This window comes from Rhea pennata, chromosome 4 (assembly GCF_028389875.1).
Source record: "Rhea pennata isolate bPtePen1 chromosome 4, bPtePen1.pri, whole genome shotgun sequence".
Taxonomy (NCBI): domain Eukaryota; kingdom Metazoa; phylum Chordata; class Aves; order Rheiformes; family Rheidae; genus Rhea; species Rhea pennata.
In genome coordinates, this window is record NC_084666.1 from 66912201 (window position 1) to 66939448 (window position 27248).

Here is a 27248-nt window from a genome sequence, read left to right on the forward strand (position 1 = left end):
TGCATTTTGGATGCTGTCAAAATAGAATATGATGAACTCTTGATTAAATCCAATCAGATAATCAGTCTGGACCTCACAGTAAAAGAGCCCATAGTTTTCTTGTATTAAGGGTATAACTTAATTGCATTGTTTACAGCACGAGAGACAGCTTAATGGTGCGCTTGAAATTCACTGGGTTTTGGGCTTCCTTTTTTTGTCGTATACAGTAGGTACAGAAGATGGCATTACAAATTCTATTAGTTTCCTATCTAAAGTAGAAAAATACAGTTGCACCCTATTCTTTAATATACTTGAAATGCCTTGAGAATTGTGTATGTTGTATCGTCTGGTCATCAGACACACACTGCAAGGTGCCATTTAAAAATCCCGGAAAAATCTGTAGTTTCTACAGTCCTGATGTACTTTCAGGAAAAAACCTTGCCCTGAAACACTTTGAAACGTGTGTCGTGAATAACATAAACCCAGCTAAACCCTGATGCGGGAAGAGCATGTAACCTTGCATGGAAAGTAGACTATTTCTTTAGGTGGGTGAAGCTTTTATTTTATTTGTGATGGAGTGGACACCCTTCCCAGCACCTCCGGCCCCAGGCCAGATGGAGGCAGGCCGAGTGGGCCTACTCGCGCAGCGCTGCCCCGCACTGCCTACGGACGGGTGCGAAACGCTTGGCGCCGCGCCGCGGCGAGGCCACCGTTAATTTAAAGCGAGGGCTGCCGCCCGGCGCGCCGCCACTAACGGCCCGCCGCCAACGGCCGCCGCGCGCCGCCCCACAGCATCACGGGACGGCGCCGCGCGGCGCATTGTGCGCGCGGGCGGGCGGCGCCCCGCAGCCCCGCGCATCGCGCCAGCGCGGCCGCTAGGGGTCAGCGCCCGCCTCGCGCCCGCCTCTTCCTCCCCACGTGGCCGCGCCTCGCCCGCGAGAGGCGGTGGGAAGGACTCCCGGCCTCCTCCGCGCGCAGCGCCTACAGCTCCCAGCAGGCGCCGCGCCGCGCCCCTCCCTCCCCGCGGCCCGAACGCTGGAGCCTCCCCTCCCCCGCCCAAACGGCCGCCCGGCGCACGTGACCGCCGGGCAGCCAACCGGGTTTGAACCTGCCTTTTTTATCCGCCCCTTCCCCTCCCCGCAGCGCTTGTGCGATCAGATCGATCTAAGATGGCGACTGTGGAACCGGTGAGTGTCTCATTGCCTTCTCCCGCCCGCCTTTCTCCTCCCTTCCTCTGCCTCTCCCCTCCGCCCGCCTCCCCCTGCCCGCGCCACCCGGCGCGGCGGCGGCGGCGGGCGCTGGGCGGCGGCGGCGGGAAGCGAGGCGGGCGGCCGATGGGCGCCGGGGCGCGGGCGATGGGGCCGGCGAGGAGCGCACGCACGGGGACGGGGCGGGGGAGGGGGAAGGGAGGTGCCGGCCTGCGCGGCGCGGCGGGGCCGGGCTGGGCGGGCGAGGGGGGGGGGGAAAGGGGGCGGTGGCGGCGCTGCGCGCGCGCGCGCCGTCCGCGCCGTTGGGACTGTGCCGTCAGCGGTGCGTGGGAAACGGGCCGGCCGTTGGGCGGGGGGCGCGCGCGGCCTGCGCGTTAGCGGCGCTCGCCGCCGCCGTGGCGCCTATTGTGCGGCCGCGGCTCCGCGCCGCCCGTGACCTCGCCGCCCTCCCGGGGCCCCGGCAGGGGAGGAGAGGAGGAGCGGCGGCGACGGGCCCCGCGGAGCCGTCCCGGCCGCCTGGCAGGCGGCTCCTGGCCGCGCTCGGCTCATGTGGCGCGGTGGGGGTGGCCATGTTGCTTTCCGCCGCCAGGCGCCGGCGAGTTGGGACTTTTCCTGTCACTTCAGCTCGTCCCCCGCCAGGATGCGTGCGCGCACCCCGATGGCGATTCAGGAGTCGTAAAGGCTTAGTTTCGCGGCAGCCCTAGTATTTCCAAGCTCGCGGTGAAAATACCTTGTGCTTAGGCCATACACAATCTCTAACCTGGGGAGGGGTGAGTATCTCTAACTTAGTGGATATGTTACTCTAGGTTTAGGCAATTGAAATAAGAAAAACAATGTGGCTGCTAAGATTCCAGATGTGATGCAGACACTACTGTCTTTTTGTCTGGCTGATGTTGCCTTTCTGGATCAAAATCGTATCTTTATTAACCCTTTCTGTAGGGTCATTTCTGTAAAATGCTTGAACACTTTCCTCTCTGTTAAGTTGTGTTTATGAAACTGCACAATGTTTCTTAATTTTTGTCCCAACTGGCACTTCCTTAAATAATTGAAGCAGAGCTGGAGATGGTCTGGTAGTTGTCAGTCTAGTTGTACACATTCAGGTATCATGGAGATAAAACATAGATTGTTAGACAGTTAGCTGGAGCACCAGCAGCAGCTTTCCCATGTTTCCCATGTTCTTCAGCCAGTCTCAAACACTTATTTTTGCTTCTGATGTCTATTTTTTTTCCTAAGCTTAAGCCCGTATTTCTGAAGATGAGAGCTTTGTGTTTTGTGTTTTATGATCATCAGGGGCTTGGCAGATGTGATAAATTATTTGTAATACTGATAGCCACTGGAAGTTGAAATGACACTAAAGGCATGATTTTGTGGCTCTTTGCTGCAGTGCTGGCATAAGCCTGTCCTCGCACTATTCCTTCCATTGTTGTTTCTTGTTTGTGTGGTTGCATGTTGAACTAGATCTGGGGCCTAATTTAGACAAAAATAAAGAATTTATTTTGTCACTTTGCATTTTCTAGTAGAATTAGTTCCCAAATCTGATTTAACTTAGAGTGACACAGTTCTTACTGACTCAGTGGAAGACTAGGTAGTACCTATGACAGTTTAAGTAACACTGATGTTGACTGTTTTGTTGTCGATTAAGCATGAAGCAAAATCAACTATGCCTGGTTATTTTCAAATGCATTAAATAATACCTGTTTTATATTTTTACTCTTAGGTGACTCACTTTTACCTAAGCTTAAATTTGAGCTTATGTAGTGACTGAAATCATAGATGGTTGTCATTGTAAAAATAGTGCGTGATTTGTGGTTGAGTAGTATAGTTGTATGTGTAGTTAGGGGTTGGATTACTTTTTGATCATATGGAAGCCTTTCTGTTGCTGACCTTCAAAGTCTGGATCTAGGTTTGAAGAGATGTGTTGGTTTAGTAAACATCTTGCAGTAAGAGTTACTTTGCAGTAAGTATTTTACATAACTGAAAAGTAACCTTGCTTCACTGTTCCTTATATTTAAAGAGGGAAATAAGCTATAGAATGAAGGAAAAAAATGTCAGATACCCCTTTTTGCCTCTGCCAAAATAGTAGATAACTTTTAGTGTTGCTTCCCTAGTTTGGAAATGAATCTTAGGCAATGCAAAACACACAAGAACATTCATTGACGTGAGATACTACTGAAGTCAATGCTTTTTCTGATACCTCCTTGTTCTCTAATATACTATACATGTTTTAAATGTTGAGAGGATGGAAAAGCGTTCTTAGAACTACCTGAGAATTTGGAAATTTCAGGTAGGGGTACTCCAAAGACTTCCGTGGAAGTTACTAAGAAATGCAAGCGTGTCATAAGTAAAGATAAACCTGTTCTACTGGGAGTCACACTTCCACTGCAGAAAAAAACTCAAGCCTCTGCAAAACTGAAAGGTTAAAACTGTCAGTTTATTCAGATAGCTATTCAGATAGCTTCTCTTATAAAACTGTTTTGTCTGAATTGGCCAGAACGTGCAGGAGTGCCTGTATTTCAGAGATTAGTATGTGGTCACTTTTGGAGCCTTTGAGGATTGAATGTGATCAGATGACAGTGTATAAAAGTCCACAAAGTCAATAACAAAACCAATAGTAATGGTTTAGTAAACAATAGTTTACCAAAGGTAACTTTAAAATTTGGCTAAGGAAAGACCATAGCTACCATAACTAGGAAGTGTGTGAAAGTAAATTCTATGTGAGCATCTGATCCTTCATCGATTAACCAGGAAATGGGCATTGTAGTTCTTTAGGTTTTATGCTTCCTGGGAGTTATCCTTATATTTACACAAATACAATTTTGTGACTTTAACTCCACGTTCTAAAGTTAAGATATGCAGGTGAAATGTGGTATTGTGAACTTGGTTGTTTGTTCATTGCCTTTTCCTGAAAAGTAGGATATAAATGTGTCTCAAAAGCTGTTTAATAATTGAGACTTTCTACTGTAAGCTGCCGTTCTAATTGTAAATTACCTTTCTGACTTAATAGGAAACTTCTAAAGTTTTAAAAGGAGGAAGATGCTAGACATCTCAATGTTTCTTTTTTGAGGAGATGAGTAGACCTGTTATGTGAGAGAAACATTTTTTCTGAAAGGATTTTAAGAAAACACATTTCACATAGCATGTAAAATAAATTTGAGGTTTATATCAAGCTAGTCCATAGAAATAACATATGAGACTGAGTCTAATAGTATGAGCTCCAGGTACTGTGCTACCTGGGAAAATGGGAAAATGTGAGCATCTTGGCAGCATCATACTGATCAATGTGAGCTTTAAGACAACAGAGGAAAGAATCAAATGAAGGATGTATGTAGAGAGCTTAATGTACAGCATTTAAAAGTGAATTCAAGGGACTCTTCCTGAGTCAGATGAAACCTGTCTTTCATTTTTTTCAAACGGTACTCGGAAGTGAAGGTTAAAGGATTGAAGAGACTTTAACTAACATTCACCTAAAGTCCTAGAACTTGGTCCTTTTTAAAATGTTCTTATTGTTAAGGTACTAAATGCATGGAATTTTGTTGTCTACAGATTAGTGTCTTATATAAGCATTTTTAACTGCTTAAAAATGACGTTTTTCCTTGATTTTTATACAGTAAATATAAGGCAGACTGCAACTGTAATGTTTTATCTAAATGTGACGGACACCTGTTTAATAGTCTTTTAAATAGCACTCTTATAAATTCAGATGTATTGAATACAAGAAAATATGCATTGCATGCTTTTCAGTAATTATACCACTGGTATGTCCAATACTTTATAATTTTTTGTAATTGAAGTCTGAACTCTTAAACATGTGTTCATTAAACTTGTTTTAAATTTCTGAAGACTGGAAGTGTCTTAAATTTTCAGCTGAGGAGATAAAATATTGTGCTTAGGTGGAAGAGCAGCTCAAAGTATTTCAAACTCTCAATAGTTAAAGGGGCTTTTCTACCTCCTGGTGGGGGGCAGGGCAGGAATTAAATATTAGGTGTTCTGTGTCCCTTGAAGTCGTCTGAGCTGCCCTGGTTCTCAACAGCTCTTTGGAAGTCTTTGTTTTCTTGTCTGGGTATCTTAGAACTTGGAATGTTAGATTTGAAGCTTGTTTTAACCTGTGTGTAGATTTCATGTTCCAGTATTAATGGCAGCAGCATAGTGTGGATAACTTTTGTGAACATGAGGTATGGTAGCATGAGGGCAGTCTGCTTATGTAGCTAGGAAAAATGGCTATGAAAGTGGGTTTTTTTTTAACTAATTCTAGTTGTAAGGTTGTGACTTAAATCTTGAAATCTACCAGTTAAGTGTATGTAACCATTGTTTCAGAAATCAAGAGCTGTAAATATTCTTCAGTTCTTTAGAAGTTATGAGTAAAAGCCAGCATGCTGCCCCATCCTCTCCTCACTTCTCCCCCCCCCCAAAAAAAAAAAAAATCCAAACATTGGAGGAAGTGTATGACTATTCTAATTCAATCTCTTGTTCTGAGAACTGTCCTCCTGCAAATGTGTTGCATTTCTATTCTAATTTTGTGGGCTGTCACTCAACTGAAATGTCCTGTGTTTGTATTCTAATAGTAAACACTTTTCTAAAGATCTATGCTGTTCTGAGTTGTACATATGCTGTTTGGATACTTGGCCTTTTTCTAGAAATTTTTTCTCTATCCTGCTGTCTAGAAACCTGTGTAATGCTGGATAATTTGTAACAGGTGGCTATTGGTACCTCTGTTCTGCTTTATATGGTTTTTACCTCCATGTATTTGTTCACTACTCAGACTTGCATATCAGTTCTTGAATCCCTGCCAACCAAAGGAACAAATCATTTGCTTTGTTTTATTATAGCATGTAACATTTCCTTGTGGGTGTGTGTAAGGCCCCCCCCCCCTTTTTTTGTCCAAAACACTTTATTCAGATAAAGAGCTCTTGACTCTTGTACATTAAGTTGTTACTCTAGTTTTAGTGTAGTAATAGTTATTGGCAAGAAGCATGGGCACCAGGATATAAATTACATTCTTTTTATCCCTAGACATGTTGTAGCTGGAAAATGTATTTTTTCACATTCTGTTGGAAACCCTAAAGAAGAAGGTAGAAACTGTCAGATTAGCTTATTTTGACTTAGTTGAAGAAAACTTTGGAAGCTTCTTCCACAAGTGGATTTTCTACCTTTTCGTCCAGAATGTGTAATAGTGATAGTTATGCCCTTTTGGGACCTAATATGTTACTACTCCCCTCAGCTGGACTTCCTAAACATCTTCTGTAGGCTGTTAAGTGATGTGCATGTGGGATGGGCAGCATCTGAAAACACTCTGAGAAACCTGTCAAGCTAGCTCTGCTCGTAAATACTCAAACCTGATTAATCAGTTTTTACTGTAGGTGCTATTTATTTCCTGTGTTGGTGACATGCACACCTTCTATGTTGGTCATAATGTACTGAGGAGAAAGAATAACAACACCAATTAAATCCCCGAGTGTCAGAATCCAGGTAATGTGCAGATACATATAGTCAAATGCTGAGCAGGCAAATGTTTCATAGACTTCTGCAAGTTGATTCCTACATCAAAAAGTATGTGGGTACTAAATAAAGTCACTTGCAATTACACGCTGTGTGGTGTATAAGGAATAGGACTGGCCATATGAAGCCTTTTGGTTTAGCCGGTAATACTACCCTGTTATATCTATTTAAAAAGCAGCAAATATAGTGATAGTTTAGCTGAATAGTAAGCTCCAAGTGAATTTTAGATTAAAGAATACATTAATTATACTAAAGTGTTGCAAGAGACTTTAAATTTGACAGTCCATAAACTGCTATGGGAAACAGTCTGGCCTTTGTATAACAATTGGAAAATTTCACTGTGTGATTGGTAAAACTTTAATTGATGTGATATTTATAGAAACTTCTATAACGGGCTTGTTGCATACTTGTAGTTTGGTGTAGGATTTCAGTAGCTGGATATCAGAAATGGACTTTGAATTTATGGTTAGTGAACTTGCTTTGTGTTTGATTAATGATGAGAAATGCTTTACTGTGTAAATACTTTGGTGTGATGGTTAGAATAGTGAGAAGTTCGGGTGGGGGCCCTGGTGACAAGGGATACAGAGAAGGCAAAATTACTGAATGCCTGCTTTGCTTCAGTCTTCACTGCTAAAGGCAGCTCTCAGGAATCCCAGAGCCTGGATGTGAGAGAGAGAGAGAGTCTGGAGAAGGGAAGACTTTGCTTTGGTTGAGGAGGATAGGATTAGAGACCGCCGGGCAGGCTGGACATCCACAAATCCATGGGCCCAGATGGGATGCACCCACGGGTACTGAGGGAGCTGGCGGATGTTGTTGCCAGGCCGCTCTCCATCATCTTTGAAAAGTCATGAAGAACTGGAGAGGTGACTGAGGAGTGGAAGAAAGCCAATGTCACTCCAGTCTTCAAGAAGGGCAAGAAGAAGGATCCAGGCAACTATAGGCCGGCCAGCCTCACCTCCATCCCTGGAAAGGTGAAGGAACAGCTCCTTCTGGATGTCATCTCCAGACATGGAGGAAAAGGTGATCAGGAGTAGCCAGCATGGATTCACCAAGGGGAAATCCTGCTTAACCAACCTGATAGCCTTCTCTGATGGAATGACTGGGTGGGTAGATGAGGGCAGAGCAGTGGATGTTGTGTACCTTGACTTCAGCAAGGCTTTGGACATTGTCTCCCATAACATTCTCCTAGAGAAGCTCGGGAAGTGTGGGTTAGACAAGTGGACAGTGAGGTGGATTGAGAACTGGCTTGGAAGGCAGAGCTCCGAGGATGGTCATTAGTGGCGCAGAGTCTAGTTGGAGGCCTGTGGCTAGTGGCATCCCCCAGGGCTCAGTACTGTGTCCCATCCTGTTCAGCTTCTTCCTCAGTGACCTGGATGAGGGGACAGAGTGCCTCCTCAGCAAGTTTCTTGATGAGACCAAGCTGGGAGGAGCGGCTGACACACCTGAGGGCTGTGCTGCCATTCAGAGAGCCCTGGGCAGGCTGGAGAGCTGGGCGGAGAGGAACCTCCTGAGGTTCAACAAGGGCAAGTGCAGAGTCCTGCACCTAGGGAGAAATAACCCTAGGCACCAGTGCAAGCTGGGGGCTGACCTTCTGGAGAGCAGCTCTGCCGAGAAGGACCTGGGAGTGCTGGTGGATGACGAGTTGACCATGAGCCAGCAATGTGCCCTTGTGCATTAGGTGCATTAGGGTGCATTAGGAAGAGTGTTGCCAGCAGGTGGAGGGAGGTGATCCTGCCCCTCTACCCAGCCCTGGGGAGGCCTCATTTTGAGTACTGTGTCCAGTTCTGAGCTCCCCAGTCCAAGAGAGACATGGGGCTACTGGAGAGAGTCCAGCGCAGGGCTACAAAGATGATCAGAGGGCTGGAGCACCTGCCCTATGAGGAACGGCTGTGAGAGCTGGGCCTCTTCAGCCTGGGGAAGAGAAGCCTGAGGGGGGATCTTATCCATGTGTACAAGTACCTGAAGGGAGGGTGTCAAGGGGACGGGGACAAACTCTTGTCAGTTGTCCCGTGTGACAGGACAAGAGGCAATGGGCAGAAACTGAAGCACAGGAAGTTCTGCCTGAGTGTGAGGGGGGATTTCTTCCCTGTGAGAGTGACAGAGCCCTGGCACAGGTTGCCCCAGAGAGGCTGTGGAGTCTCCTTCTGTGGAGATCTTCAAGGCCTGCCTGGATGCAGCCCTGTCTGCCATGCTGTAGGTGACCCTGCTGAGCAGGGAGGTTGGACTAGATGATCTCCAGAGGCCCCTTCCAACCTTACTGAATCTATGATTATGATTCTAAGTGAGATTAAAAGAAATGAGTTGGTAAAATTAACAAGCTAAAAAAGAAAATGGGCTTACCTTGAGTGCTGGTCCTTTTTTTTTTTCCATGATGACAGTGGGGAAATAAAAGGTAATGAACAAACTGCTTTAAACTTCGTTCTGAAAATAACTAGAAGATGATTTTGTGGTAGAAAGCTCTACTTCCAGCTTAGTGCCTTTTTCCAAATTTGTTATAGCCTGTACAGCTGAGCTTATCCTTGATGGCCAGCCTTGTGATGAAAAATCTCTTGCTATTGGATTAGTTTGAGGGGAGTTTTGTCCTGTGTCAAGATGATAGCTAGTCCTTTGAATGAGTTGTCACACATGGTTTTGGACAGCAGCTTGAAATAATGGTTAAGCTGAGTTTCATTATTGCTGCATAGCTTCCAAAATATAAGCTGCTTGTTGATGTGGTGGCCTAACAGAAACATTTTGTGCAGTCAGATGTCTTCCATTTGGCCAGGTAAGGTCTTCAAATATCAGTTAGTTGCCTTTAAGAATGGGAGCTGTTGGTACACTGGGCAGATACTGAGGCTCATTGCGTGTTTCTAGTTGTATGCACATGCTGCCTTGATCCGTTCTAATGTCTTCTCATATTAAAGATTTGTGAAAGTGCCTTTTTTAGTAGCCCTGTATTTGCTTGGAAATTTTGCACTTGTCCTTTCAGAAGTACCATGACAATGATATGCTCAATAGAATTAACTTTTGTAACAGTTTTCCAGATTGTAATACTCTGCATTCATCAGGAATTTATTTAATGTTCAAGATCTTTAGTGTAGTAGTCTTTGTAAATCAACTGTAAATGCTAAGTGTCACAACTGTAGTGTATTGTGAATAAAAGCAAACATTATCACTATATCTAGTGCTTGATTGTTAATTTTCGAAATATTGACTGCATCCTTGTTTTTTGTGCTTGCAAATGAAATATTTCTCTAACTTATCTTATTATGAGAAGTCCTTGAGGAGCAAAACTTGAGTTGTCATTATGTGAACGTTTTGGCCATTCTGTCATGTAATACAGGAAGTTAAAAGCTGGAGGAGGATATATTGAAATGTTCGGTATATTTGACAACCTTTGTGCACTGACAGTCTTAGTTTGTTCTGTGGAGTTCTTAAGTGTATTTTTAATTGTATTAAATTAAAAACAGATGGGGCTAACATGAGAGATTTTATTCTGGGTAGAACTTGATTTTTTTTTTTTTTGCAGGTATTGTTTAAGGTTTTTTGCAGAACTGCTTATATTTAGTGTTGCACTGAACAAGGTTTGACTGACAAATCCACAGCAGTGTGCAATGTTTAAGAGTCTATGTTCCTTATTGGACTCTTCTTAAAAAAACTAAACACTTTCTGAAAAACAGGAAAAATTGTACTACCTGCCCCTTGAACAAAGTAAACGTTAAGCCTTCTTGTTTTAGTCTTTCCTCTGAACATGGTAGCATGTGAAAGCACTGTTCAATTTGATGTAACATTTTTAATGTTTGAGCTGAGAACTTTACTAGGTGAACTGTTAAACTAAAGCATATTTGATTATTCTTGAGCATAATGATGGAATTCCTTAAATAAAATGGAATATAATGCTTAATAAAATTGATTATAGGAGGAAAATGTCTATTGAGTCAGATCTTTAGATGTTACCAGAAAAGGTGGACAGCTGGCATTGTGAATGCCAGGAAGTATTTGTTAGCACTTCAGATCCATTCTACTCCTCAGTAGCTTAGGTGTTGATGAACTAAGTAATTTGGAGGATTTGAGTAAGCTGTTCCATTAATTGCATCACTCAGCATATCTTACTCCACTTTTTGTCTTGCTTTTAAGACCACAAAACCTAAACTCAATTTTGAGTACTGTTTTGTATTGCTGCATTTAGGGATATCTAGAGTATTTGGGTCTGTTGTAGTTAGCACTTATTTGTATCACTGAAGTGCTGTTTCTTTGCAAAGTCAGCTGTATAGACTTTTTGGTGTGGAGAATTAATGTCTTCATTCCTTGTTCCTGCAATATTCTAGCAAGAATTGCAAATTAGGGAGAGATGGTGGTAACTAGAGGGAACATTTGGCCTCATAATAAAGCTTTGTGTTTCCTGGTTTGAAGGAATGGCATTAGAATTTCAAACCTGACACAGTGGCTTTTAGAACCAAATGACAAGCTTGAGGGGTTCACATGCAATGGGAATATATTATGTCAGTTTGTGTTAAAGTATATTTGTCTCTAGCACTTTCTGAACTGATTTGGAAAGCGATGCTTGGGATCAGTGTAATCTGCAGTAAACTATATGTATAATTAAAGCTTAGTTCAGTTTGGAATCTGTTTTAGCTGCCAGCTGATTATAGACCTGAGAGTTCTATTCATGTCTCAGATTTGTAGTAACACATTAATCTTCTAAATAAACGTGGGCTGTATATTTGTTTTCAATTATGTTTTGTCAGAAATAGGTCAACAAGTAGTTGGTATTTCTCTTCTGGAATGATTACAGTTTGGGGAGTTTCATTTTCTAAATAATACAGCATATAATGTATTCCTGAAATACCTTTCAGAACTGTTTCAAAACAATATGAAAGTTAAAGCATGCTAGAAACTTACACAGGAAGCAAATCAACGAACAGCACCGAATGAATTCCTGCAGTTATTACCAAAGAGCTGTCGGGATGCTGATGAACAAAGGGATGCAAATACTGTACTTCTTTGAGGCATTCAGCCTCATAATCCAAAATGAATTAGAGGAACTCTTAGTTTTAGCCTTCTTAAAGTTACTTCAAAGAACTTAATTTGTTCCTTCTCAATTTTATTAAAGTAGTTTAATAACTGTTTTCTTCAAACAGGAAACCACTCCCAATCCTCAGCCTTCAGAAGAGGAGAAAACTGAGCCAGCACCTAGTCAGGAGGTTGCCAGCCCTGAACAGTATATTAAGCATCCACTACAAAACAGGTAAATAGTATGGAAGTATGATAATTCTTAAAAGAAATCCAGTATGCTTATAGCTTTACAGATGCTTTTTTTTAAAAAAAAAAAAAAACTTACTTACCTTTTCTTGCAGTATTTTGTGGTCTCTCAATGGGCTTTGAGATTTTTACCATGAATGAAATTGTAGAGGAAATAGAATTTAATCATGCTGTAATTTAGAGCCTGTTCAAGTAGTGGTGTTATAGAAGTTGATCTCTTGTAAATTTTCACAAGGCAAATTCTGCATTTGGAGAAATGGACTGCATTGGAAAATAATAAACTTTTAAAACTAGATCTGAAATGCCAGGAAAGATCTCAAAACAATAGACTGATACTTGGCAACTTCTTAAATACTATCCTGTGAGAAGAAAAAAAACTCAAGTTCTAATTTATGGGATCTCAGTAGTACTGAAACTGTCAAAATGAGAGAAGCTTAATTGGTTAAATGCTTCATCAGATATCTCATTCCAGCAATTTAAGTGATGTTCTTTAGATCCACAAAGAATATCTCCTCTGTTCATTCCAAGTGTGTAATGATTCAGTTTATGCTCTATTTTGAAATTTCTGTTTAGTGGAGATAGTGTTGAGAACTGTGAGAAACTTTCTCGTAGTCTGGCTTTCACGCATACAGATTTAACATGAAATAGAATTTAGAAGTTGATATAGTTACAAAGATTGCCATTTGTAAGGTTAAAATAGCTTCCCTTTTTAAACTTATGTTCTACTACGTGAATGCTTGGGAAAGCTTCATATTATGTATTGGTTTTGGGCTTACCTGAGGAAATCAGCTTTTGTAACCTTTACAAAGAAATTACTGGAAAGGGAGCTGTGCTCCCAGTTTGAATAGTTGGCGTTATTTTAGACTGTAATCAGTGTCTGGGGTACAAAATAGCAGCTTGCAAATAGCAACAAGTAGAAATGTGTGCAGCTTGGTATTTTAGAGACTTGGAATTGATCTTTCAGAAGTATTTTAAATACTTATCTAAATGGATTGATCAAGTGTCCCACAGTTCTTTTAACTGAACACAAATATTGTAGGTTTGAGAATCAGATTTAAGTGAATTTCTCACAGTTTCTCTGGATTTGAAAGTAGATTTCTATGCTAGTATTTATTTTACTATTATATCTAAATAGATCTATTGATATAATTAGTTTGGGTGTAATTTCTAATGCAACATTTTATTTTTAATATATCATTTTCATATGCTATTATTCTACATCTTTTTTTAGATGGGCACTCTGGTTTTTTAAAAATGACAAGAGCAAAACTTGGCAAGCAAATCTTCGTCTGATCTCAAAGTTTGATACTGTTGAAGATTTTTGGGCGTAAGTAAATGTTTTTAATCCACATAATAATCCTAGTGCATATTGGTGAAGTCTATGCTAAAGTCAGAAAATGTAAAGATGCTCCCTTAACTGCAGCTTTCAAGCTTGTGATTTTAAATTTGTTTACAAAGTTGAAGGTGAAGTCTAAGACCCCCATTCTTCATACTCTCACAGAATATGCAACATTTGAGTTAAAGCAGTTCTTCATAGTTTGAAACATGTTTTGCTATTAACACTGCTTATAATTATACGTACACGACAGATGTAGAAAATTGTATTCATGCAGTTGCTATCTGATACTAACATGAATTTGTAAATGCTCGGAGCAACTGATAGTCACATCCTGGGTCCCAAATTTCTCTACTTGATTAAATTGTCCCAGACAGCTGACTTGCTTCAGATATGTGAGAATGCCTGAGTCTGGAGCATAGTACTTGGGAGGATGATGGAAAATTAAGCATCCTTGAAGGAACTTCATTAGAGGTTACGGAGGAAGCTGTTTTGTTCTGAATTGAAGGTCTGCAAAAGCTATGAGATTGGAAGGCACAGGCCTCCTTCTAAGGCTTTGTTCTTGCTGTTTGAGCCAAAGATTAGCTTCAGTTGAATTCAGATGGCTTACCTGAAAGATTTTGACTGCCATAATGATGGGTATATGAAGAAAATGTTAGTGTAACATGCTGCATTGAGTGGTAGAGTTGTGAAGATTATTTTTGTTGCATACCTTCTTTTGGATCTGAGCACTAAATTGGGGATAGTCTCCCCAAGTGTGGGGAAACAAGACCTGTCAGTCCTATTGGTACCAACAGGGAAGAAATAAGAGTTGCCAAAGGTGTTGGACAGGTGTTTTATCTGTGCAGTCATTGGAGGGGAGTAGAGTTCTGTTTTTGTAACCAGCTTCTGTATTCCAGCTATGCGGTGACAATGAACTGTACTTTGCAGCCTGGAAGTATTTGATGGGAGACTAAATTGTTTGAAGCTTGTTATTAGAGTTGGTTAATGATAGGTCTGAGTTCACATAACCAGAACCTGACTGGATAATTAAGTGCTTAACCTAGATGTTCCCAGTGAAGGCATTAAATCAATCATAACCACTTGAAGTTATACAACTGTGGTCAGAGTGGGAAGTAGATATGTTTTCAGGGAGAAATTGCTAAAATTAAGATGAACTTGGAGTGAAGTTGGTAGATCTCACTTGAATTCCTGTGCCTGATCTCTAGTTGTTAGAATAGATTCCAATGTTGGAACTAATCCTGGTTGGACTATGCCACAGAAGGACACTGCTCACTCCTTTAACTTTTATGCTCTAAATTGCCTAGGGCTGAGTTTAATTCTGGACATAGCATATATTTTACATTCTTTCAGTTTTCTGTTCTTGCGCTTTGAATCCATATTTCAGTCTTAAAGAGGAGGCCTGCAGCCCTCAACCTTTGAATGTTATATTAAATGATGAAGTTGAATTAGTCCTCTTAATCTCTTTGTAGAAAGAAAAGCCTTAGAAATAGACACCATTATCCTTATTCTATGTGTATATACACATATGTATATAGAGCACATGTACAATCTTACAACTTTATTTGCCACCATGAAAGTTTGAGGTATGCTTTTAGTGACTTTTATTTATAACAAGGTTTAAAAGAAGCAGTGAGATTTCTGGAATATACTGTAGTATAGGAACCCAGCATATACTCATAAGCTAGTTTCTGTTCTGTTTCTTTAAACCTAAAATATATCAAAGTAATGCTTTTTTGTACTGCTGAAAAATACATAGGTAATAGGGTTACTTCTAAAGTAACTTTAATGTTGTTTTAATCTTTGTATTTGGTTATATATATTAAATTTGTAAAGTTTGTAACCCAAAATAATGCTTAGTTTTTAATCCTGCTTTTTTCCTCCAATAGTTTATACAACCATATCCAGCTCTCTAGTAATTTAATGCCTGGTTGTGACTACTCGCTCTTTAAGGTATGCTTGCTAACCTTTTTTCTTTAGTTTGGGATGTTGATGGGTAGTTTCCTGGCTAAGTGAGACACTGTCTAAATATTTTGCTTCATATATTTAGCAGTGCAGTTGTAAATGGCCTGAAAGTGTTAATTTTTAGTCTCAAGCACAAGTCATCTGAAAATCAGACTGTTACATGCATTTTCAGAACTAGCAACTATTTGCTTTAAAAGCACCCTGTCTGTAAAGTGTGTTACCTGATGCTATGTTTGTCTTCATTTTGGCTTTGAGATGTTTGTGCAAACTGAGTTTGTCTTTTTTTTTTTTTTAATGGGAAAGATTTTCCAGCTCTGTCATTTGGTGTGACATGAAAGCAGTTAAAATGTCTTGGAAGCTCCTTGGGGGACTTCAGAGGTCTCCACTATTATTCTTTAGGAACAGTATTAACTAGGTGCACGAAAACACCTATAATACAACCTCAGGTTTACCTCAGTTAAGTGCTGTGGTTCCTTACATGTGAAATAAGAAACTGTATCCAAGACTTGCACTTTAAGCTTACTGAGGAAGGTAGTTTAGCATTCAAGTCTGCTAATAGTTGATGTTAAGGAGAAATGTGAAATCTTGCCTCTTATTTGGAGAGGTGAGCCAATCTGGAGCCCTAAGTTTAAATCCTGACCTCTCCCAAGTGCTTCTAACATACGGGTTCTGTTTGGATTTAGATACTTGAATAATCCCGTTAAGTACCAATGTCTGCTTCTTCCTTTGCTCCTGTAACATAGCCAATGGCTGGGACTCTTCAGTAGGCTGCATACATGACTTGTAGCAACTTTAACCAATAAAGAGGCTCTGTAATACTTAGCTTTGAGAAGGTAGCAGTATTTTATGTGCCTAAAGAGTTATAGTAGTAAAACCTAAAGAAGTCACAGGTCCTTCAGAGGTTGATATATATGAATTATGGTTATTTCTAAATGTGTTGTAAAATGTTTTTGACTGAATTTCAAATTCCTCTGAGTACCTGTATGTTTTCCGCCATTGATTTATTGTCCGTCAGCAAGAATTTATTATTTAAATGCATGGAAAAGGTATAGAAATGGCATCTGCTGCAGGCTTTTGAGATCTCTTGTTGTCCTTCAGTCTTGATCTCGTAAGAGTTCCTCTAAAGGTGATGAAGTAGTTTGAACTCTGCAGCTGCCTGTGAGGATTTTAAATTTGAGAAAGTGAGCTGACACTACTTCTGTCCTGCATGTTACTAAGCACTCAGTTTTTGGCTGAAGTTCTGTAGTGTAGCCCTTCAAGAAACTACCATTAAGACATTTCTTACCTGAGTTCTTTTGTCTAGAGAAGAGTCATTAAAAAAAAAAAAAAAAAAAAGTTAACCATCTAAAGTGCAGCCTAATTGGTGGATATGGGAGTTGCAGCTGGCTTCTTTGCTGCCTCAGTTCTGTGCAGGACCATTGATAAAAGAATCGGAATGCAACTTGCTTCTAAATGGTGTTTGTGGAGTTGTTTTTTGTTTGTTTGTTTGTTTGTTTTGGGGGGTTTGGTTCTGGCAGTTCAAAAAACATATTCTCCCCCTACTTGTGCAGGAGGCTGTTGAGGTAGGCTGCCAGGGTGTCTGCTTCAGTGAAGTCTTCTCAAGAAGGACATTCCTACTTCACGTGCAAATGGAGCACTTGGTCAAAGTTGCACTGAGACCAAAACTCAGAACAATGTCTCAATGTAACTGATTTTATCTAGTTTTGTAGAGTACAAAGTGAATGTTCAATGGATGTTTAACTTTTCCTCTTCTCATTTTTTTTTTTTTATGGAGTATTCTGTAGCCAAAACTCCTTGAGTTTTAGTTCTTTCTAGAAATAAAAACTCAAACTTTTCAAACAGTTTAAAGTGCCACTTTAGTATGAGACTATTTCTGGACAGGTATGCATCTTAAACTATACTTTTTTTCTTTAAGTATCTGCTTCAGATATCACTTGTCTTTTGATTATCCTTTAAGAAATACAAAACAATTTATTTTTTTACTGTGCTTTGCAGGATGGAATTGAACCAATGTGGGAAGATGAAAAAAATAAGCGAGGAGGACGGTGGCTAATCACACTAAACAAACAGCAGAGACGAAGTGACCTTGATCGCTTCTGGCTAGAGACAGTAAGCACTATGACCTTATAAGTTGCAACTTAAGAATTCTACATTTATATTTAACGTTTAAATTGGTATGTTCTTCCTGTGTGCTACAGACTGAACTACTGACAGCATCAACTGTCCTTTATATTCTGGCTGACAAGCTGTATCTGAAACTCTTTTCAGTAGTGAAGTTTACTATAGCTGTATGCCATTGAATACTTCCTTATAAAGGGCAGAAATAGGAATAATTCTACAGGACCAATTAACCTTTATTGTGGAGTGTGCTGGGCATAGCTGTAGAACTACTGGAAAATAATGCTTTGTCTTGAACATAACACCCACATTTATCTTAACTAGTTAAGTGTAACATCTTATTCACACTTCTATATTCTATTTGTTCTTAGAAGTGAACAGTTCTCAGGATTAGATTTTATTTTAGCAAGTCTTCCAGATTCCATTTTATTCTTCTTGTACTTACCCTAACAGAGTAATAATAGTCTTTCTGTACACTACAGAAATTCTTACTTTTCCCATTGCTGTTAGTTTTTAGAATAGATTTTTTATCTTAGATATGCTTGTAGAGATGATATGGATTGCAGTAAATGTGTTGTGCAAAAGGATAGAACTGTATTGTCTAGAAGCCAACTCAAGACAGCCTGAAGATGCTAGTGATCTGAATTTAAGTGATCTGGGTTGCAGGCAGTACAACGCAAAACAATCTTACCAAATCTGATTTTGCTTTTTTACCCTGCTTTTTTGAGAGACGAGAAGCATTCTACCTCTTAGAGGGCAAAATGACTCGTGGATATCAAAGTGGAGGTATCCAAAATACTACAGCCCTTGTCAGGGTATTTTTAGGTTCTTTCTACTGTTGAAACTCCTTAAGGAAAGGATGATGGGCATTATACTGCCAGGTAATGTGACTGCCCATGAGTAAACAGACTGTACTATTTTCGTTTGACCTCCCCATCTAAATGCTTATGTGAGTCTTTTTAATTCTCTGGAGCTATTTCATATGACTTGGAAAGCACGTAGACAGACTTAAGCAAATAATGATAGAGAACCCAAACACCAGTGTCATATATGCACTAAAACAATTGTTGCTTTTAATACCAGCAGTTCTTTGTAACCAGCTTTTTCCAATAAAAATCAAAAGCATATTCCATTTCCAGTCTCCTGTGAAACAAACTTTTACTGCAACTTATCAATCTTTACCATTCTGGACTGTAAACTTGATTTGAGTGACTTTCCCTTGTGTGTGTTATGTAGAGCTCATTAAAGATGTGCTTGCCTTTGATGTTGAGCATGGTAGCCCTCTTTGCCTGTATCTATAGTAAGTGTGTTGACCAGTGGTATTTTAAATGCTTCTCTGTGGCTTGAGCTTAAACATTTATGGTTTTCATTACTCAGTGAATGTGTACATTCTGTAGTTGAGTATATTGTTTAAAGTATGTCTAATTATACTTGATTTATTCAGTAGCACACATTGTCCATTTTGTATTTCCGTGATGAAGTCAGCCCTTGCAGCTGTCAGTGATACTGAAAGACTTGCTTTGTTCAAAATGTTGCAAGAAAGTGTTGAATTTCCAAATATGAAATGTGCTGCCACTAGATTAATTTTTTTCAGAATCACTTTTGACATGTACAGTGCAAATGAAGTAAACGGGCTTCCATTTTTAAGTGAGTACTTTAACGTGCAGAAGGATTTTTTTGTACAGAATAGACAAGAAATTTCTACAAGAAGTTCTGTTTTGAATATTGAAATTACTCATTAATATACAAATCTAAGGTTAAAGGTTTTAAACACTCATTTCACAGTGTGCATATTGTACAGGGATGTGACCTAATTTAATCTGAGATTCCTGAGGTGTACTACCAATGCCATTTCAAAACTTCTAGAGACCTGTTGGATGACTAATATGAGATTTTCCCCCAATTGCAGTACTAGTTTTGATAACAGATTTTCACTTCTGAGTCTGTGGGAACTCTCAAGCTTTCTAAATGTGTTGACAGAAAGTAACATTTCATTAAATACCCTTATATTTAAGTTACAACCTGATTTGTCTCCAGATTGATTTACTTCAGAACTGAGGTCAGATCTATGTAGCTGATATATACTGCACCAATAGTTCTTTACATTCATTAGCTAGAAAGAACCTGTTAGACAAACCTTAAAATTTGTTACCTATGTGTTAAGTATACTTTAGAAAGAAGAATAAATTTATTAAGTATTATTTTTACATGTTTTTAGATTTTATGGTGGGGGAGACACTACATAAATGACCAACTTAATGATTGCAGCTGCCAGGACAGAAGGCAGAAAAAAATGAAACTCAAATTGGAGGAAAATCTACTGTAACTGAGTTTACATTCACTTACCGCATTTCAAATACTCAAAAGATACTTTGATAAACAGGAGATTATTGCTGTATGGCAGTTGGCTATAAGCAGTAAAATATAATAGTCCTCAATGCTTTATGGACACTGAAGCCTTCTGGATGGAGCTGGGTTCTGACTTTGAACTGATACCTTTTAATGATCAATCTTTATTTTGTAGCTGCTGTGCCTTATTGGGGAGTCGTTTGATGACTACAGTGATGATGTATGTGGTGCTGTTGTTAACGTTAGAACTAAGGGTGATAAAATAGCAATATGGACAACTGAATGTGAAAACAGGGATGCTGTTACGCATATAGGGTAAGTAGTGTGATTGATGTCTTGCATAAATATATGAAATGTAATATTGCTTTTAAGGACAGTTTACATGATGCAAGACTCCATGCTGAATCTTCATAGAGATTTTTGGGTACAAGAAAACATACTTTTAGCAAAAGTAGTCAGGAGAACAGAGCTGTATCTGAAGTTCAAGTAATCCAGTACAGAATTGCTTGCATTCTTGTGTGTATTTATGTTAGTAATTTCTGTGTACTACACTTGCAGTTTGTGTAATGGAAAATTGAATGCAAATCCTGGCAAAAGCTTTTCATTTCAGAATGAGATGTTTTAAGCAGCCTCTAAGTAATACGGATTCTGTTGCAGCTTGCCAATTTGTAGAGATATTCAGTACCTGTATGGCATTGGTAAGCTTATTCTAAGGAAAGTGGTGGTGCTTACATGTAAGGGAGGAAAGGTACTGTAAATTAAGCCCACAAGAATGCTTTTGTACTTGAAAGTAGGCTGGATAAGTGATGTGTTATAAAACTCCACAGATGGGTTTTTCTACCCTCTTGTCTCTGCTTAAATACAAAACAAACTGCTGAGTTTCATGGATTTGACAAGAGTAATAGCATGTTACAGTCTTCATTCTGGTAAGAGGAAATAGTCATCTCAACTTACCATGAGTCTATGCTAGGGAAAACAGTGCTATTGTCTGCTAGTTAGCAAGCATTGCGAAAGCCAGAAGACTTTCTGCTGTAGTACTGATGCTTTGAAATTACTGTTCAGTTACTGAAGGCTGCTTGAATATTTTTGATTTGTCTTCCCAGCTTAGCACATCTGTTTTAGGCTAAATGTTAACTGTCGGGCATAGTTTGCTAACACTTCTCACTTACTGGATGGCTCTCTAACACATTTCTCAGCTAGGCCATTATGAATTCATTGGGGTCTGACTTTCTTACAGTAGCAATTTAATTTCTGTACAGTATTTTTTTCTGACTTGGAAGGTGAGTGATAGACAGACATGCTGAACTGTGGTACGTACTCTTTACTAGTAAAGAATAACTTTGTCAAACTTAGGCAGAGTGCATTGTTAGAATGACATTAACTGTTAACAAAGGATCTAAGAGGACTTCATCAGACAACAGTAAAAATTAAGATTTGTCAAACTGACACAATAACCTTTTGGTAATCTGACTATTTTCAGTCTAACTGTATGCTGCCACACTGACATGACTGTCAAACTACATCAAGCTTTCATTTTACTGTTAAATTTTAAAATTTGGACTGCTCTGTAAACTGCCACATCATGGTCAGGGTAGGTTAAGATTGGCAACAAATTTATTTAGCTCGTTGGTAGTTTGCATCTTGCTTGTCCTGTACCAAGAAGGAGCAGCGTGTGTCTACACGGAGTACCATAGTGAATCTAGTGGGATCTGCCTTTAAGGAATTGGCCAAAGGCTGCTTTCCGTGTATAGTTAAAGACATCTAGTTAGTCTGTGCAACTGAAGCTTGTGATGATAAAACTTACTGTGTTCTAGGGAATTGCTACTTTAAATGGTTCAGATTACCATCTCAGCACTCCTGAAATGATAGACCACGACTTCCTTGTAGCTGTTTTGTTGCTCTATGTGGGAATATAACTTGCTGATATTAATGATATCCACATGAATGCAATAGAATCTGTTCTACTTTTATGTAGGCCTAGTAATTATTTTTTGGCAAGACTTTGTCCTGTTTTGTTAAGCTGCTTTCATACAGCAGTGTGTGCTGATTTTGATACAAGCTAGCAAGATCCTGTGTAGTGTCCTTTATTCACACCTGCAAAGTTGTTTCTAAATAGGCAACTATTCTTTCTTAAGATGTTAGCAGATCCAAAAGTAGGTGTCCTCTTACTAATCTCTTTAAGAGCTCTGCTTAAACTGTTCTATTTCTCTTTTTTTTCTTAGGAGAGTATACAAGGAAAGATTAGGACTTCCTCCAAAGATAGTGATTGGTTATCAGTCCCATGCAGACACAGCTACTAAGAGCGGCTCCACCACTAAAAATAGGTTTGTTGTTTAAGAAGACACCTTCTGAGTATTCTTTCATAGGAGACTGCGTCAAGCAATCGAGATTTGGGAGCTGAACCAAAGCCTCTTCAAAAGCAGAGTGGACTACATTTAAATTTGATTTCCATCTAAATGTTGCTAAGATTTGTGAGAAGTCTCATTTGCCTTTGTCTTGTACTTCTGTGTTCAATTTTTTCTATTTTGGCTGAAGTAACCATTACCAATCAGAATGTCAGTACACTTCACCTCCCCCCATCCCTAAATCCATAAAAGATTTCCTGGCCCACTCTGTAATAGCTTGGTAGAAACATTACTCTTACAAAAAAAAAAAAAAAAACCATTCGTTTATCCACAGTATTCAGAAAAAGTTGCATTTCTGTACCTGCAGGAAATTATTCTGTTTTATATTTGCATTGTATGCAGTAACATTTTGCTGGTTTGGAAAGAGTATGGTGCATACAGTTTTCTAGCAATTTTTTTATACAGCATCATCTTTGCTGTAACCTATGCTGATGGCTGCTAGATTAATTTATTTGTTTTCCCTATTTGATAACATTAGTGATATTTTGATTTCAGTTGTTTTTGCTCATGTAACATTGGTGAAGAATCTGGGAATATGACAAAGGTGGAATAAACATTAATTTTGTGCATTCTTTGGTAAGCTTTTGGTTTTTTTGTAACATCAAAGCTTTGCTACAAATTTATGCATTTCAGTCAAATCAGTGATCTGTTTGTGATTTCCTAAACATAATTGTGGATTTTTTTAATGTAACACCATAATTTACATTCCTTACTAGAAATAGTATGTCTGTTTTTGTATCTTATGCTGTATTTTAACACTTTGTATTACTTAGGTTATTTTGCTTTGGTTAAAATGGCTCAAGTAGAAAAGCGGTCCCATTCATATTAAGACAGTGTACAAAACTGTAAATAAAATGTGTACAGTGAATTGTCTTTTAGACAACTAGATTTGTCCTTTTATTTCTCCATCTGTACAGCAAGTATTTGTACTTGTGACAAGGCAGTCTCTACTGTGGCTTCTATTGTAGTGTGTTTTCTAAGAAGATCAAGTCTGGAGCTATAGTTTTAGTAAAACTTTTAATAAATCTTTTAGTTAGCACCCTTCATCAAAGTGAAATTATGTTGATGTGGCTACTGTTTTTTCTTAGTGGCTGGTGCAACTGATTATGCTTTGTGCTTTTTTTTCTTGACTTTAGTGAACACCAACTGAGAAGTTCAAAGGTACATAGAAAGCTCTCTGGTTTCAGGTGGGAACTACAGTAAAAGCTCTGAAGTACTTTAAATATACACTTGCTATATGAATTACAAGTAAAGTGCATTAGAGACAGCTATAAAATGAAAGGATGTCAAGAACTAAGTGGTCTGTTATTAGGTGCATCTTGTAAGAAAATGAAACTTTTTTTATTGGCTTGAAAATTATGGCATTGTGGATTAGCTTGGCTTGCTGGTTTGGGAAAAAATTTGAGGAGGTCTAGTGAGTTTAACTTTTTGGTTTGAGTGCAGCATAAGATTTTTTTTTCATTATGCTCTAAAAGTAGAACATAAGGCAAATCAATAATGTATTGTTAATTTCTTGATCTTTTGTGTATGAGATCCTTTAAGGTCTTGCCAGGGCTGTTTAGCCTTCAGTCAAACTTTAAGGCAGATGTTCACTGTGTTTTTTGATCTTTTAAGTGGTAACCCCTTAAAGGAAGTTTAGTCTCAGGTAATACAGCCTCAGTTGAATCAGGCTTTTATAATCTGACTGACTGAGGTGCTTACGTGTTTCTGTGTGCAGAGATGGACTTATACTTTTGTGTACATTTTGTGTACATTACACCAAAATGGTATTACATTGTTCTGGATCCTTTGTCCATTTAAATGAAGCCTTTGAAGGCATCTGATGACACTGTTTCAGTGTTGGTTGTTAACTAGGATTAGTTGGAGGTGGAGAGAACTATGAGGCTGTTTGTATTCTGGTTTCTGTCGATTGTGGTGTAATTGGCTGCCTGTCCTAATTCTGTAGTGTGCAAATCAAGTCTGGTTTTCTTTAATAGGACTGTCTGTAGTAGACTGTATTTATCTCTGCCATTTGCCAACTTAACTGCTTGAAATAGTTCTTTTCAATTGAAGTAAGCTTCTCAAACTAAATTTCTCTGAACTACTTCAGTATCATCAGTCTCAAGTTGAGCAATGTTTATAATGGCTTTGCCAATTCCTAATAAACTGTGTGTATATATAGGATACATATGCATATCTCCTAAATTGGTAATATCTATACTTATGAAAAAGTAAAGATAAATTAATCTCCTGAGTGGTAAGACAAGATTGTCTAGGTATATGTAACTTGGGAGCACTGGAGCAAGGCTCACTAAAAATCAGCATAGTAAAGTTGAAAAGTGTGTGTAATGCTGGCCTTATAAAGAGCTTTGAGATTAAATTGAGTGCTGTTGGGAGAAGTAGGTAGTATTGCTTTTGTATTTAATTTCAGTGAAAGACTGAACAGAGCATCATTCAGGGTAGCAGCAGATGGTTTGCTAGAAGAGTTGGTGTTGGTCTCTTATCTTGAGCCTGAACTAACTTAAGCAGACCAAGTAACTTGTGACTGACTTGCACTGTAATGTGAAAATTTCCAGTAGGTTGATTTGTGGCTCTTCGCTGCTCAGATAAATGTTGGTTCTGGGAGAGTTGAGTGAAAATTTAATTACATACTTGTTATATCAAATACCTCACCTGTGCCTTGAATTCATTGCTCAAAGAAACAACTGACCATGAGTTTATCTTCAACTTGTGAATCACTTGAGGCAGCATACTCCATGTTGTCCTGATTATAATGGTGTAGTTTTTGTTCTTAGTGTGGAAGGAAGCTAAGAGCTTTCCATTCTGCATATTAATAAAATGGCCACAGGATTGTAAGAAGGAAAACAGTGGAACATATTAAATTTAATTCTCTAGTTGTAATTACATATAGTTAATACATGTAACTAAGCTTCCAGCCAGGGGGATGTAGCCATTGTCAAAGTGGTGATGGTATTTTAGTAAGCCTAAGATGACTAAAGAATAATGGTTTGAAGCTTCTGTTCTGGAGTGTTCTTAAATGGAACAAAGCCTGTGTGGGAAGAAGACAAAGCAGAAACTGATGCTGTGCTCAGAGGTGTAAGAATGTGTCAAAACACAGCCTGTGAAGAAGGGGAGAAAGACAAGGAAGTATTGGTTAACAAATTTGGGGTGTACTCTAAGTCTGTGCAGTGCTTTCTGATTGTCCCTTTTTATTTGTCCTGCTGCATTGTCACTGTCTGTGTTTCAGGCTGTTTCTAGTTCAGGAAACTAATTTTTTTGAGTTACCCAAATTCTGGGAACTTGGAAGAGTAGTTTGTAGCAAAGCTTGGACTGAATTCAGAACTTCCATCCTACTTAATGGAATCTTTCCTACAGAAATGCTTGAAAAAATATTCTGGACTTAATTTCAGCCTTACTAAAAGCAAAGAAAGCATTGCATTTCAATGTAGTAAAGTGGCATGGATCATCTTAGTAGTGTTAAGATCTCCGATGTAAACTCCCTTGTTTCTGAGGACCTCTATTTTTAAGGCTGGGTCTGATGCTTGTAAACTTAGATTTTAAAGAATGTTCTGTGCAGAAGTACTGAACTAAATGGCTGGCCTCAGCCAAACACATAGCTTTCTGACCATCTAGCTCTGTGGTTTTACATGAATTCCTGTCAGTTCATTTCTCTCAAATAATCAATTCTACAGTTTTTTGACTAGGTTTTAATTGAGTCTTACAATAAAGCTCCTCTACAGAATTTGTGCCTTTCCATATTGGCCAAGATGTCCTGTTTGGAAACACTGTTGCAACAGTTTACTTTAGTAGTTTTATTTTAGATTAATTCTATTTTCTGCATGTATGTGAGCTCTCTTCCTCTCCTTTTCCCTGCTACCTGCTAAGAAATGGATAAAGCAAATAAAAAGGACATCAAAAGCAGGAGTTCATACCTGACCATTTCAAGGCATTTCCTACCTGTCTATCCAGACTAGAAGGATGAGAGTGCAGAGCATCTGAGCAAGCAGCTCAGTGGAGCCAGCTCCAGAGTCTTAGCTATGCAGTGCACCTGGTACACCTCTGCTATTACTTCAAAGCTCCTGAAGCTTATGAATTTTGAAGCCTTTTCTTTTTGTTCTTGAAGGAACATTTGCCAGTATAGCTGCTTGAATAGTATTATTGCCCTCTAGCTCAGAAGGAGCTTGTGTTCTACTGGAACTTGTCTGGCTCTGGCACTGCAGCAAAGCCTGTAATAAGCACTTAGATTCTTTCTTATACAGTAAAACTCATGGTTACTGCTCTTGCCTGGTGGCTCTCTGGCACTTTTCCAAAAGACTGTGGGATGCCCTGCTGGCCTTTGGATTTGAAATAAAGCAGATCCTCGTCTCCAGAGCAATATGTGAGTTGTGGCTGAGCACATGACAATTGTTATGCTCCTTAGCATTAGCCTGTGTGATGCCATAAATATAAGAACATCTTAGCTGAAGTCTGTCTGTATCTATTGCCTACTAAACAAAGTTGTTTTTTCATTGCCTGCTAGTGCTGGGCCTGTGATAAACTGAACCAAGAATTTGTGCGGTTTATGACTTCCTGACCTTCACTTTCTAAATTCTGATCTCTTCCAAGCTCTATTTTTTTTAATAAAAAGGGGAGAAATTATATGGTCTAGTCACTGCTTTTTTGGTCACTGGTACTGTGTGGAATTACAAGTGTTGCTAATGTCAGAGACTGAGGGACTGTCAGTATTTTATCTATAGCCATATAAGTATGATGATGTGGAAAATTGTGCTTGAATGTGTTTATATATATATATCATAAAGCAAAAGGACTCTTTTCAAGGTAGAAAATAAAACTGATTTTATTTCTAAAATATTTCTTTGCATGAACAACACTAATGGATTTTGGGATTTTGCTTACACTAGGGAGTTTAGGTCAGTCTTTTTTCCTTATGTTAAAAACATGTTTAACATAAAATCATTAAATGTTATCAATGAGTTGGAGCTAACCTCGTAAGTGAGCTTTGGCACTCTTTGAATGAGCAAGTTTTTTGATGAAGCCTTATCTTCCTTTGTATATATGGGGTAGTTATCTTAGTGCATCTTACCCTGAGCCATGCAAATATGCGGAGAATATAGGAAATTCAAAGGTACTACTTTGTAGCTTGATTGGAAATAAAGCTTCTGAGAATTTGAA

General features: G+C 39.2%; 1 protein-coding gene across 1 annotated transcript; it reads left to right on the top strand.

Annotated features, from left to right (window-relative positions):
* The first annotated feature begins 1071 nt into the window (after positions 1-1071).
* On the top strand, positions 1072-27248 carry EIF4E (eukaryotic translation initiation factor 4E). Its single transcript, XM_062574196.1, has 7 exons — positions 1072-1166; positions 11804-11910; positions 13156-13251; positions 15150-15213; positions 17221-17334; positions 19868-20007; positions 21915-27248. The coding sequence occupies exons 1-7, from the start codon at positions 1149-1151 to the stop codon at positions 22027-22029; spliced, it is 654 nt and encodes a 217-aa protein (XP_062430180.1). The 5' UTR covers positions 1072-1148; the 3' UTR covers positions 22030-27248.